Raw genomic sequence first — 15,311 nt, 5'->3', positions numbered from 1 at the left:
GTTCCCAGCGGGTGGTCCTCCGGGAGCGTCGAAAACGCGAACGGCGAAATTAGTGGGTTGCCCACGCGATCGTAGCAGGCAACACACTAATAGGAATCAATTACCTGCTCCTCCGGGGTCCACGGCGCTGGTCTGCGCGTCGGTCGGGCTGCGCATGCGCAGTACGATCTGTCAGCTGGAGGCTCTCCAGTTAAAGGGGCAGTCCTCCACTGACAGATGCTGCAACCAATGGGACAAATTGCAGCATGGAGCAGCCCAGGGGGAAGGCTGCTCCCAGTTTAATGATGCCTCACCCCAGGTATCATCAGATGGGGTGAGGAGGAGGGGGAGGACACAGATCTTCCCCCCGGCGGGCGGGAGGAAGCGGCCTGCCTCTGCCACCAAGAAGGCCTGGCTCGAGGTGGCAGAGGGGGTCACCTGCGCCACCAACATATCGCCCACCTGCATACAGTGCAGGAGGCGCTGCAATGACCGCAGTAGGTCCGCCACAGTGAGAACACGAAGTCTTTCCCCTACACTCCGTCTGCCACAACACTGCCCCCACCCCACACCTCCTTCGGCACCGCCAACACTATTCTGTCACATCACCCTTCATACCCACTCACACCCCATCCTCATCTTACCTCCACCTACTCACCTCGCCAGTACTCATCCTGCCACTAACACGCGACCCAATCCTCATACAATCTCATGGCTCCATCCCATACGCACCCTCTCGTGCATCTCCCTCACAGCCAGCCTCACTCAACCTGCCACCACCTGTGCTGCAGCCACAGGGCATGCATCACATATGTGCAGTAGGCAGGGTAAGGCAAACGTCTCGTCAGCATGAAGGGGGTACACAAGGGTGTCTGAGGGTTTGTCATGGGTGTTACCCATATTGAATTTCAGAGCAACAAACAGCACACATTATATTGACACCACCACTGCCATGTCTCCGCGAATCCTGTCCGTTGTGTCCAATAATGCCCGCTCCTGGGTATCACTATGAGGACCCACCACTGATGCCACCCATCGTGTTACTGCAGAGTAGGTGCAGGTGTATTTGCAGGGCTCGTCCGCGCTGACGACTGAGAGACATCGGCGGTGTAGCCGGCTGCACCCTGGAAGGATGCGGAGGAGAAGGTGTGGAGGGCAGTGGTGACTTTGCCAGCGACAGGTAAGCAGTTGGTGCTGGGGCCAGCCAGGAGCAGCTCGGCATGAAAGAGGCTGCAGATCTCCACGACTACATGTCGAGCGAATCTGCGCCTCCCTGTGCACTGCTGCTCGGAGAGGTCCGGGGAGCTGCGCCTCGGTCTGTGGACCCTGTGGCGAGGGTAGTGCCCTCTGCGACGCGTCTCTCTCTGCGGTAGCCCTCCCTCCTGCTGTGCAGGTGGGCGTGCAACAACACCGTGTTGGGGGGATCCACGTCTCTGCGGCAGACGGCGTGGACTGCGAGGCTGCTGGTGCTGGTCATGCTCTTCGTCCTCCGAGGGTGTCCACACACCACCCAACTGGCAGGTGTTGGTCTGAGGGGTTGTGCAGGGTAGGTGTGTGGGTCCTCGGACTGGGGCTGCGGTTTCGTGTCGGTCTGTCCTCTGGCTTGGCGGGGGGTGGTGGAGGGCAGGGGTTGCCCTATGTGACGCGGTGGCCTCCTGCGTGGGTGAGGGCTCTCCCCCGTGGAGCGCACCTTGGCACCTGCCACAGGCTGCTGGCTGCAACACGCCTGGTTGGAGGGAGTCTGTTTCCCCCAGTGTGGGAAACTCACTGCCTTGAACCTAAAATCCCACACTTCCTCTTTTGACAGCTGCTTCAGCTCATTAACTGACCACAACGAGCAAGTTAAGTACTCTCAAGTGGAACCCCGCTGGCTTTAATTGCCTGCGGGATTCCCACCAGCGGGGCTTGCGCGCGCAGCCCCGCACGTCAGCGCGGTACCCGGAAGTGGCCGGGATTTCGTCGCGATCCGGTCACGTGACCGGAGATCGGGATTTTCGGGGCCACCCCGCTGGTAACCCGCCGGAAACCCGACCCTAAAATTGAGCCCAATGTGACAATAGACCTTTTTGTTCTCCCCCTATAGGACTTATGAGAATGGTACATCGGAGTGCCAAAGAAGATCGATCAGCCATGACCATTTTGAACAGCGGAGCAGGCCCGAAGGGCTGAATGGCCTACGCTTGCTCCTATTTTCTATGTTTCTAGAAGGCCACCCTTCTCATAACAAACCTCATGGATTACCATCTCCATTTCAGCAATCATCAAACAGGGGCTCGGGTACTGGGCTATTCTTGTTACTTGGGTTTCCCTTTCAATTTTGCCCGTCACTTATTAATCTCCTCTCCAGTCAGCCTTGGCATGGGCTGCCAATGGGTTGGAACGCCATTTGAATCTTTCTAAAGACTTGCATAATTTTTGCCGCCCCATTGAGACCCTCCCCTTTAATTACCCTTGAAATTTAAGCGACACACAATTCTAAGCTCCAACCATCAGTGCACTCCTTGCGGTGAATAATTATGCAAATGAGCTAACACATTAAATTAAATCAAATTAGCACATTATTCTAGCAAGATTTGCACCAATTCTTAATCATTCAGGCAAAAGCAAAACACTGCGAATGCTGGAAATCTGAAATAAAAAACAACAAAAAATGCTGCAAATACTCAGCAAGTGAGGCAGCATCTGTGGAGAAAGAAACAGAGTTAATGTTTCAGGTCGAAGATCTTTCATCAGATCATTCAGATCGGACTTAACACCAGTAGACAAAAATCAGCCCCACTGAGTTTCCAGCGTGGCTTTTTTTTTAAAAATCATTTATTAGTGTGAAGAGTTAAGGCTTTCAGGTAAATATTCAGCAGCAGAGCAGAACATCAGACCTCTAGCAACAACAACTTGCATTTATATATCGCCTTTAATGTAGTAAAACGTCCCAAGGCGCTTCACAGGAGCGATTATCAAACAAAATCTGACACCGAGCTATATATTTTAGGACGGGTGACCAAAAGCTTGGTCAAAGAGGTAAGTTTTAAGGAGTGTCTTAAAGGAGGAGAGAGAGGTGGAGAGGTTTAGGGAGGGAAGTCCAGAGCTTAGGGCCTAGACAGCTGAAGGCACGGCCGCCAATGGTGCAGCGGTGGAAATCGGGGATGCGCAAGAGGCCAGAATTGGCGAAGCGCAGAGACCTCGGAGGGTTTTAGGTCTGGAGGAGGTCACAGAGAAAGTACCCTTCACCTCCCCTGCCCACCTCACCCAATTTTGGACTTGACCCAAGCGGTCAATCCCAGCGCTGGGACCCATGCTTTGCTACCACTCGTTCCCTTACCTGGAAACCTATGTGCTGGAGCTTTTCATGAAGACTGTCCAAAATGCGCCTACCGTCAAAGATAAACGCTGGTTTCAGCATTGCCTTGTAGATCCTCTCGTAGTCCAGCTCCTGAAAGGCGACAAATTTAAAACTGAGATGCGGACAAGATCTTCATCGATATCCCGTTTACACTCGCAATACGACCCGGTTATCAGTGTTCTAAACCCCTCCTACTTAAGGCTGCAGGATAGATTGGAACCTGGAACAATTAACCCATGCAAATTGGCATGGCCCCCTGAGTTGCAATTATTTTAATAAGGGTTTTATAAAATAGTCAGAATTTTAAATAGAACTGCTGCGCATTAACCACCAGATCAGATACTTTTGCGAATGCTGATCTTGCCAGCACACACAGGAACATAGGAACAGGCGTAGGCCATTCAGCCCCTCGAGCCCGTTCCGCCATTCAGTGAGATCATGGCTGATCTGTATCTCAACTCCATTTACCGGCCTTAGCCCTATATCCCTTAATACCTTTGGTTAACAAAAATCTATCAATCTCAGATTTAAAATTAACAATCGAGCTGGCATCAACTGCCGTTTGCGGAAGAGTTCCAAACTTCTACCGCCCTTTGCGTGTAGAAGTATTTCCTAACTTCACTCCTGAAAGTCCTGGCTCTAATTTTTAGGCTATGTTCCGTAGTCCTAGACCCTCCCAATGAAAGTGGCAACTGGAAATCACCTAACTAATGCTCTGACAGTTCCTTTTCATTCCTTCAAATAAAACGTGTTGCGGTATGATAGTTCAAACATCTATTTCCACGGTTTAAAATCCTGGGCACCATCAGATACACCCACTTTACAGCATTAACTTCAACCTCGGTCACATAATATGGGACACACTTTTCCTGTTTTTGGAAGCTCCCCGCTCCCAGTCAGGGTATACCCATCAAATAGGGTGACACCAAGCCACACAAATCAGGAAAGTCCCAGGTGTAAACTTTGGCCTGTGTACAGCTTCAGAATGACAGCACGGCTATATAATTAACCAATTATTGATCTACATAAAAGGGGACAGGCTTATTTGGCCCAAAGGACTATTCCTTGTGCCCACATATTCTCTCATTGGTTGAAGCCAATCTTTGTTCAGATTTCAAAAAGGACTACACACATCAGGGGAAGCTGGCTAAGTACATGAGGGAGAAAGGAACAGAAGGATATGCTGATGGGTGAGATTTTTTTAAAAATTCGTTCATGGGATGTGGGAGTCGCTGGCGAGGCCGGCATTTATTGCCCATCCCTAATTGCCCTTGAGAAGGTGGTGGTGAGCCGCCTTCTTGAACCGCTGCAGTCCGTGTGGTGACGGTTCTCCCACAGTGCTGTTAGGAAGGGAGTTCCAGGATTTTGACCCAGCGACGATGAAGGAACGGCGATATATTTCCAAGTCGGGATGGTGTGTGACTTGGAGGGGAACGTGCAGGTGGTGTTGTTCCCATGTGCCTGCTGCTCTTGTCCTTCTAAGCGGTAGAGGTCGCGGGTTTGGGAGGTGCTGTTGAAGAAGCCTTGGCGAGTTGCTGCAGTGCGTCCTGTGGATGGTACACACTGCAGCCACAGTGCACCGGTGGTGAAGGGAGTGAATGTTTAGGGTGGTGGATGGGGTGCCAATCAAGCAGGCTGCTTTGTCCTGGATGGTGTCGAGCTTCTCGAGTGATGTTGGAGCTGCATTCATCCAGGCAAGTGGAGAATATTCCATCACACTCCTGACTTGTGCCTTGTAGATGGTGGAAAGGCTTTGGGGAGTCAGGAGGTGAGTCACTCGCCGCAGAATACCCAGCCTCTGACCTGCTCTCGTAGCCACAGTATTTATATGGCTGGTCCAGTTAAGTTTCTGGTCAATGGTGACCCCCAGGATGTTGATGGTGGGGGATTCGGCGATGGTAATGCCGTTGAATGAAGAGGGGTGGGAGGAGGCTCGTGTGGAGCATAAACACCGGCGTAGACCAGTTGGCCTGAACAGCCTGTTTCTGTGCTGTATGCTCTATGCAATCATACCAACATGTTTTTGAACCTCCCTCATGTTTTTGATTCAAACAAAGCACATTAAATGGTAAAAGCAAATCTGGACTTCAGATATTATCTGGATATGCACTTGGGTGGATGTGAGATAAGGGCAGGTCAGGTTTGGCTGTAATTGACCTACAGTCAAATAAGTGGAATAACAGGGGGATAACCACTGGGCCAGCAAAGGGCCAGGCTTCTCAACGACCTTCGTGGGCGGAGTGAGAGGATACAAAGAAAAGTAGCCACACTGGCAGTGATGTGAAGGGTCCAGTTCTTTTTGTTTTTACCTTGAACATATCCCACTCGGTGCAGATCACAATGGCGTGGGCATTCTTACAAGCTTCATATGGGTCCAAGGAGACGGTGACCAAACGTGACACTACAAGAAAAGAACAAACTTGCATTTAGAAAGAATTTGCATTTTATACAATGCCTTTCATGACTTCAGGACGTCCCAAAGCGTTTCACAGCCAATGAAGTACTTTTGAAGTGTAGTCACTGCTGTAATGAAGGAAACGCGGCAGCCAATTTGCGCACAGCAAGATCCCACAAACAGCAATGTGATAATGACTAGATAATCGTTTTAGTGATGTTGGTTGAGAGATAAATATTGGCCAGGACACCAGGGAAAACTCCCCTGGTCTTCTTCCAATAATGCCATGGGATCTTTTACGTTCACCCGAGAAGGCCTCGGTTCAACGTTTCATCTGAAGGACGGCACCTCCAACAGTGCCGCACTCCCTCAGTACTGCACTGGGAGAGTCAGCCTAGATTTTGTGCTCAGGTCTCTGGAGTGGGACTTCAACCCACAACCTCTGACTCAGATGCGAGAGTCCTGCCACTGAGCCATTTATACAGCACTTTTCACAACCTCAGGACTCCCCAAAGCGCATTACAAACAATGGAATACACACAAAAATAATGAGTGAAGGCATTGTTAGATTACAGGTTAACCAACAAGCTGAATAAGTATAAGCACAGAAGGAGGCCATTCGGCCCATTGTGTCTGTGCTGGCTATTTGAAAGAGTTATCCAATCAGTCCCACTCCCGCGTGCTCTTTCCCCAATAGCCCTGTCATTTTTTCCTTTTTAAGTATTTATCCAATTCCCTTTTGAAACTTATTATTGAATTTACTTCCACCGCCCTTTCAGGCAGCGCATTCCTGATCATAACAACTCACCAGCAAAAAAAAAAATTCTACTCATTTCCCCCCTGGTTCTTTTGCTAATGAACTTAAATCTGTGTCATAAGAACATAAGAAATAGGAGCAGGAGTAGGCCATACGACCCCTCGAGACTGGTCCGCCATTAAATAAGATCATGGCTGATCTTTTACCTCAACTCCACGTTCCCCATACTCCTCGATTCCTTTAATGTCCATCGATCTCAGTCTTGAATATACTCAACGACTGAGCATCCACAGCCTTCTAGGGTAGAGAATTCCAAGGATTCACAACTCTCCGAGTGAAGAGATTTTTCCTCATCTCTGTCCTAAATGGCCGACCCCTTATCTTGAGACCAAGACCTCTAGTTCTAGACTCTCCAGCCAGGGGAAACAGCCCATCAGCATCTACCCTGTCAAGCCCTCTAACAATTTTATACGTTTCAATGAGATCACCTCTCATTCTTCTAAATTCCAGAGAATATAAGCCCATTCTACTCAAGCTCTCCCCACAGGACAACCCTCTCATCTCAGGAATTAATCCAGTGAACCTTTGTTGCACCCCCTCAGAGGCAAGTATATCCTTCCTTAGATAATGAGGCCAAAACTGTACACAGTACTCCAGATGTGGTCTCACCAGAGCCGTATATAATTGCAGGAGGGCCTCATTACCCTTATACTCCAACCCCCTTACAATAAAGTCCTTTTCAAGTTTATATCCAATTCCCTCAAATTAGCAAAAGGCAAGTTTTGAAAGTTTTTTTCTTCATACTGAGTAAGAAACACATGGAATCAACCTGGTAGGATAGTGCAGGCAAAAACCTTCAAAGCAATTTTCAGAAACAGCATAATGGGTTTCTGCAGGCTCTTCTGGACGGATGAGCCAAGAGAATTGGCCTTTCTCACACATACCTATCTGGTCAAAAAAAATCTTGTCCATCGCCTTGAATACGTACCCCTGTCGGGATCATCATCGCAAACACTGGGGTGAGACAGGTCTTGAACAATTTGCTCCTTCTTCACTTTTGGATCGAAGATGTGCAGCCTGGCTCCCTCATCCAGGAGGTATTTGGATATGTAGATACTGGAAGACTCTCTGCAACAGAATTCAAACTTGAAACAAGAAGCCAGTTGGCTCAGGAGCACCACCAGCAATGAAATTAAAAGCTTGGTGTTAGAATTGTTTGCCGACTTTACAGGGGAGGATTTATTTTCTTGTTCACAAAAAGAAAAAAAAAATGCTTTTGATAAGGTGCCACACAAGAGGTTGTTACACAAGATTAGGGTTCATTGGGTTGGGGGTAATATATTAGCATGGATTGAGGATTGGTTAATGGACAGAAAACAGAGAGTAGGAATAAAGAGGTCATTTTCAGGTTGGCAAGCTGTAACTAGTGGGGTGCCGCAAGGATCAGTGCTTGGGCCTCAGCTGTTTACAATATATATCAATGACTTAGATGAAGGGACCGAGTGTAATGGATCCAAGTTTGCTGACGATACAAAACTAGGTGGGAAAGTAAGCTGTGAGGAGGATGCAAAGAGGCTGCAAAGGGATATAGACAGGTTAAATGAGTGGGCGAGAAGGTGGCAGATGGAGTATAATGTGGGGAAATGTGAGGTTATTCACTTTGGTAGGAAGAATAGAAAAACAGAATATTTTTTAAAAGGTAAGAGACTAAGATGGTATTCAGAGGGATTTGGGTGTCCTTGTACACAAAATCACAAAAAGTTAACATGCAGGTACAGCAAGCAATTAGGAAGGCAAATGCTATGTTAGCCTTTATGGCAAGGGTGGTGGAGTAAGAGGAAGGAGGTCTTGCTGCAATTATATAGGGCTCTGGTGAGACCACATCTGGAGTACTGTGTACAGTTTTGGTCTCCTTACCTAAGGAAGGATATATTTGCCTTAGAGGGTACAACAGAGGTTCACTAGATTAATTCCTGAGAAAGTGGATTGTCCTATGAGGAGAGATCGAGTAGAATGGGCCTATACTCTCTGGAGTTTAGAAGAATGAGAGGTGATCTCACTGAAACATATAAAATTACAGTAGATGCTAAAAGGTTGCCTCCCTCGGCTGGAAGGTCATAGCCTTAAGATAAGGGGTCGGCCATTTTGGACCGAGATGAGGAAAAATGTCTTCACTCAAGAGTTGTGAATCTTTGGAATTCTCTATCCCAGAGGGCTGTGGATGCTCAGTCGTTGAGTATATTCAAGATTGATATCGATTTTTGGACACTATGGGAATCAAGGGATATGGAAAATGGGGCGCGAAAGTGGGGTTGAGGTCGAAGATCAGCCATGATCTTACTGAATGTCGGAGCAGGCTCGAGGGGCCGTGTGGCCTACTCCTGCTCCTATTGGTCGAACTCCCCTGCTCTTTCCCCATAACCCTGCAATTTTTTCACCTTCGAGTATATATCCAATTCCCTTTTGAAAGTTACTACTCAAGTTGCTTCTGCCAACCCTTTCAGGCAGTGCATTACAAAAAAAAAATTCTCCTCATCTTCCCCCTGGTTCTTTTGGCAATTATCTTAAATACCTGTCCTCTGGTTACCGATCGTCCCGCCAGTGGAAACATTTTCTCCCAATTTACTCATCAAAACCCCTCATAATTTTGAGCAGCTCTATTACAGGCACGGACACGATGGGCCGAATGGCCTCCTTCTGTGCCATAACTTTCTATGATTCTAACTTTCTTCAAATCTCCCCTTAACCTTCCCTGCTCTAAAGGAGAACAATCCCAGCTTCTCTGTTTTCCCAATTTACAAGGGAAGATTTATTTTCTTGCTTACAAAAATGAAAAAAAAAATTGCTACTTGTCCAACCCATCAATAAAAAAGTAGAATTTTCCTCCATCCCTGTAATGAAAGGATTTCCACAAAATATTTGGCTTTAAAAAGAAGGAAAACTAAGGGACTACTTTGTGCACCAAGAACTTCCCTGGTATCAATTTATATCATCAACTGGTTCACTAATCTCCTTTAGGGAAGGAAACCTGCCGTCCTTACCCGGTCTGGGCCTATATGTGACTCCAGTCCCACACCGACGTGGTTGACTCTTAACTCCCCTCTGAAGCGGCCCAGCAAACCACTTAATTGTATCAAATTGGGATAGGCCATAAATGCCAGCCTTGTCGGTCACACCCACATCCCGAGAATGAATAATAATAACAAACATACTGATAGGTCTCCAGTGACGCTGCTGTTTTAAAATAATGTTACTAAAGGTGGATCCAGATTTAACTGGCCTATCCATTTAAAGCCACAAAGACTAATTGTCGTAATTAGGCCCTTCCCTGGATCAATTAGAGGCTAATTAATGTTGCTGAGTCACAGTTCCTTGGTAGATTGGCAGCTTCTTGGCCCCCCCCCCCTCTAAGGGGAGGATTTACAACAAGAAGCCAGCTGGAAATAAATGGCTTTCCTTTATTTAAAAAAAAAGTGTTTTAATTTTTTTTTTAAGAAAAGTTCAATGTGGGGATTTTTTGGATCTGAGAAAGACAAATCGGAATATTTTCTTAAATGTTGAGAAACGAGGAATTGTAGGAGAGTAAAGAGATTTGGGCGTCTATGTACACGGATCACTAAAAGCTGGTGCACAGGTACAAGTAATCAAAAAGTCGAGTGGAATGTTGGCCTTTATCTCAAGGAAGTTTGAATCACTGAGGAGGAGGTTATGCCACAGTTCTACAGAACCTTGGTCAGACCCCATCTGGAGAGACTGCGTTCAGTTCTGGGCACCGAGCCTCAGGAAGGATAGATTGGCCTTGGAGGGGGCGCAGCGCAGATTCACCAGAATGATACCCAGGCTTAAAGGGTTAAATTATGAGGACAGGTTGGACAAAACTTGTATTTGTTCGAGTTCAGAAGGTTGAGGGATGATCTGATTGAGGTGTTTAAAATGATAAAGGGATTTGATACGGTAAATATAGAGGAACTATTTCCTCTGGTGGGGGAAATCAAAAAAGAGGGGGACCAATTCTTAAAATTAGAGCTAGGACATTCAGGAATTAAATCAGGAAGCACTTCTTCCACACAAAGGGTAGTGGAAATCTGGAATTCTCTCCCCCAAAAGACTGTGGATGCTGGGGGGTCAATTGAAGCTTTCAAGACTGAGATTGATAGATTTTCATTAGGTAAGGGTTTGGTCCACAGGCAGGTAAATGGAGTTGTAGTACAGACCAGCCATAATCTAACAGAATGGTGGAATAGGCTCGAGGGGCTGAACGGCCTGCTCCTGTATGTTCTTGCTCCAAAACCAGCAAGTTGACCACCTGAGGGACTTGTGTAAAACTGCCGTACTCAAGAGACAGCAAATCACACGAGTGTGGAAATTCGCAGGACTTGCTGTGGGATATTCTGCAGTACCAAAAATAAAGAATCGCTCGCTGTGGTAAATGTCCCAGTTACCACAGAGAAAAGACAAACACACAACCGTTGCCCGGTTTTCAGATCATCTGGCTGGGTTCATGTCACGCTACACGTAACCCCACCAGCGAACAAAAGTTATCTGTTTTTAATATAACGGGTCATTTGCTGTCTTTCTCTTCCTTCAGGATGTTTCTATGTTTCTGCCTCTCTCTCTCTCTGTTTTTTTTTTGGTTGTTTGTATATTCGGTGGCCCTGTAGGTAACACCTCTCTGTCTGCACACTGTGATTGCCTTGGCAACGGGCAGCTGGAAAGACTATCTGTAATCACCAGGTATTGTTCTGTGATTTATAAATGCGAAAGGTTCGAGGATTTCTTGACATTCACCTGAGGAAGAAGGAAGCCTCCGAAAGCTTGTGATTTTCAAATAAAATTGCTGGACTATAACTTGGTGTTGTAAAATTCTTTACAATTGTCAACCCCAGTCCATCACCGGCATCTCCACATCATGGAAGAATTAAGTGATGTGTTAGCACAGCATGTTCCATCGGTGCAGGGCTTGTGCCCAAAGACAGAGCTGTTTGGACACTGCGGCAATTCACCAAACCGTACCTCGTGTCCCCGGTGTCCTTCTTGAAGGCAAATCCCAACAATCCGATCTTCTTATCGGTGACGGTGTTGAAAAGGCAGCCGATTACCCGCGCTGCAAACCTTCTCCGCTGGTAGTCGTTAATCTCGATCACCTGGTCGCAAAAAAAAAATCACGTGGAATTATATAGAATCTACAGCCCAGGAGCAGGCTGGGGCTCCCAACCCTCCCGGAATGACCAGGAGTTTCCCGGAATTGTGGGGGGGGGGGGGGCCGTATCCCCTCTTCCCCGGTCTCGGTTTGCCCTCCTCCCCCGATTCTCCTGCTCATGTGTGGCATCCTGGTTCTTGGAACTTGTCTCAACAGCTACTGACGCGAAACCATGAGCAAAAATACTCAACTACACGGGACCCGACCTTTATACAGTAAATGCAATAATAGTTGTAGGAGTCATGTGATCAGATGTCACCCGATCGGGCATCGCACGGTCAGATGTCATGTGGCTAGAACGTCACATGTTCAAACCTCCAGGAATGCCGCCAACCAGAGTTGGCAACCCTAAAAACAGGCCATGGGGCCCAACTGGTCGATGCCGGTGATAATGCTCCACATGAGCCTCCTCCGACCTTACTACATCTCACCCTATCAGCATATCCTTCCATTCCTTTCTCCCTCATGTGTTTATCCAGCTTCCCCTTAAATGCATCTATGCTATTTTCCTCAACCGCTCCTTGTGGTAGCGAGTTCCACATTCTCACCACTTTCCGGGTAAAGAAGTTTCTCCTGAATTCCCTTTTGGATTTATTAGTGACTATCTTATATTTATGGCCCCTAGTTTTGGTCTCCCCTGCAAAATTAGTGAAAGAAATCACAGCCCTGGATTAAGGTCTTAAGATGGCTTTCCAAAGGATGTCATGTGCAGTGTCAGGCTTAAATACAAAGACATGCCCATTAAATACCACCTGATGCCAAGATCTTGGTTTTCAGTTTGGAAACCGTAATGGCTTTCTCATTGACAGACTTGCTAATTCACACAAATACCCAAAATCTTAGGATTTGGGAGAGATGATTTGGTTTTACGAGCCCAATTTAGTTAAATCAACGGGGGGATTATAAACGTCCTCTATGGTCTGCACCAATCGCTCATATTTGATTCACAGCGCCATTAAAAAAATTCTATCGCCCGATAAAACAAACCAGCAACTTGCTTTTAATTAGCACCTTAATGTCGAACAAGTCCCAAAGTATTTAATGTGGTGGGGGAGGACAGATCAAAGAAATAAAGGATTGAATGCTGAGGCATGGCACGAGAATTAGGAGAGGTGACTGAAAGCTTAGTCGTAAAGATGGACTTTAAATGTTTTTGGGTGAAGAGTAACGGATGGGGAAAAGGTTTTTGGGAGAGACCTTCCAGCATCGAGGTGGCTGAAGACTTTGCCAACAATGGTGGGCAGATGGAGGGGGAAAAGTGTACAGATTGCCAGAGCCAGGGCTGCAGGGAGTCGGAGAGGATGCAGAGATAGAGTGGGGCCAAAGCCAGCGGGGGAGTTCATCCAATCATACAGCACAGAAGGCGGCCATTCGGCCCATCATGCCTGTGCTGGCTCTTCAGAAAGAGCTATCCAATTAGTCTCACTCCCTCCCTGCTCTTTCCCCATAGCCCTGCAGATTTTTCCTTTTCAAGTATATATCCAATTTGTAGACATGGACGTTAAATGCAATGCGTTGGGCAACAGGGAGATATCAGTGAGGACGCGAGTAATGGTCACGGCGGGTGGGGGGTGGGGGCGCACACTGCGCAGGGCAGGATACGAGCAGCTAAAGTTCTGAGACACGTCAGAGCTTATGGAGGTGGAGGACGGTGGCAAGGAGGACGTTGGAGAAAAGAATGTGCAGAGGTGACAAAATCATTGAGAAGGGCTTTAGGGGTAGTGGGAGAAGATGAGGTAAGGGTGGAGGAAGGAGATCTTGCTAAGGTGGAGGTAAACAGTCTTCGTGATGGATGGGATGTGCTGCTTGAAGTTGAGCACTGGACACCAAGTTTTTGCACTATCTAGGCAAATGACGGGGAAGGAGGTGGAGTCAGGAGCAAGGGAGCAGAGTTCATGGAAGGGGCCAAAATGATGGCTTCTGTCTTCCAATCATGAAGGATCTAGACAGAGTGGATAGAGAGAAACTGTTCCCATTGGCGGAAGGGTCATGAACCAGAGGACATAGATTTAAGGTGATTGGCAAAAGAACCAAAAGGTGACATGAGGAAAAAATGTTTTACACAGCGAGTGTTTAGGATCTGGAATGCACTGCCCGAGGGGGTGGTGGAGGCAGATTCAATCATGGCCTTCAAAAGGGAACTGGACAAGTACTTGAGATGAAGAAATGTGCAGGGCTACGGGGATAGAGCGGGGCAGTGGGATTGCACATGCATGGAGCCGGCACGGACTAGATGGGCTGAATGGCCTCCTTCCGTGCTGTAACCTTCTATGATTCTATGGTTCCTGATGCCTATTGGGGAAACTAGACTTGCTCTATATACTTTTATGACCCAGTTGTTAAAAAAAAGTTACTTTCAAACTTGTTTCTCCACAGGGCTCATTAGACCCCATTCAATGATAACCTCAAACCCTTTCCTTTTGGATCCTTCCCTCGGCCTCAACCAATAGGGACGTACAGGCTTTCAGTGACAAGAATCTAAACAGAGAGGAAGGAGGTGATCGGGCCAATGATCATTAATTAGTCGGACTGCGATTGAAGTCATTGGTGAGCACGATGGCCAACCGAGGCACAGAGTTGGCTCCTGGCGGCCAAGCAGGAGGTCACGAGGTGAGCGTCAGGCAGGAAATCTGGGAGCGACGGGCATAAGTTTTCCATCGCATTGTTAATTTTGAGCTGCCTCTTACAGTTCGGTATGCTCTAGGGAATTTGACCAACTTGCATTGAGTTTCTTAATCCGCGTCATTTAAAAGAAGATAGAAATAACTTGCATTTATATAGCGACATTCACGACCTCAAGATGTCCTAAAGCACTTTATCACCAATGAAGTACTTTTGAAGTATAGACACTTTAGTAATGTAGGAAACATGGCAGCAAATTTTGCACACTGCAAGGTCCCACAAACAGCAATGAGATAATGACCAGATAATCTGTTTTAGTGGTTTTGGTTGAGACATAAATATTGGCCAGGACACCGGGGAGAACACCCCTGCTCTTCTTCGAATAGTACCATGGAATCTTTTACGTTCACCTGAGGGGGGCAGACAGGGCCTCGGTTTAACGTCTCATCCGAAAGACGGCACCTCCGACAGTGCAGCACTCCCTCAGTGCTGCACTGGGAGCGTCAGCTTGGATTATGGGCTCAAGTCTATGGAGTGGGACTTGAACCCACGACCTTCTGACTCAGAGGTGAGAGTGCTACCGACTGAGCCTTGGCCGTCACAGTTGTCATAATCTTTTGAAAGTTCTCCATGTCACAGGGCTTTCCACAGTCCACGTGGGGTAGTCACTTCCTCAAAAAAGTTGGAGGTTGATCATGCGGGATCTTCCCCTTCTGAATGTGACTGCTGTTTACTGGGTTATTACTGTACGGATAATCCTCAAGTTTACTCCAGATAATCAATTCAATTATTTTACATGGAATGGAGGTGAGACTATGAGTCTGTCGTTTCCTGGTTCTGTTTTGTCACCTCATTGGCCTGTTTCCAATAGGCTGGTACCTCCTCAGTGTCTAGTTACTCCCTCAATGATTGTCAGTGCCTCAGAAATCTCCTTCCTCGTCTCTCTCCACACTGTGGGATTAATACCATCTTTCCCTGACCTTCCATCAGAAGCTAAAGGATAAATGAGCCATTTAAT

General features: G+C 47.3%; 1 protein-coding gene across 1 annotated transcript in view; it reads right to left on the bottom strand.

Moving 5' to 3' along the window:
* The window catches only part of LOC137332296 (UDP-glucose 6-dehydrogenase-like), a 39,237-nt gene that overhangs the window by 5,832 nt on the left and 18,094 nt on the right, over nucleotides 1–15,311 (bottom strand). The window contains exons 8-11 of the mRNA XM_067996006.1: nucleotides 11,485–11,615; nucleotides 7,460–7,599; nucleotides 5,629–5,720; nucleotides 3,299–3,409 (exon numbers count right to left, since the gene is read on the bottom strand). Coding sequence (XP_067852107.1) covers nucleotides 3,299–3,409; nucleotides 5,629–5,720; nucleotides 7,460–7,599; nucleotides 11,485–11,615 — 474 coding nt within the window. The remainder of the gene's footprint in view (nucleotides 1–3,298; nucleotides 3,410–5,628; nucleotides 5,721–7,459; nucleotides 7,600–11,484; nucleotides 11,616–15,311) is intronic.

The sequence above is a fragment of the Heptranchias perlo genome, chromosome 14, assembly GCF_035084215.1.
Source record: "Heptranchias perlo isolate sHepPer1 chromosome 14, sHepPer1.hap1, whole genome shotgun sequence".
Classification (NCBI taxonomy): domain Eukaryota; kingdom Metazoa; phylum Chordata; class Chondrichthyes; order Hexanchiformes; family Hexanchidae; genus Heptranchias; species Heptranchias perlo.
Note: the sequence above shows the minus strand (reverse complement) of the source record. Positions and strands in the feature narration are given on the sequence as shown.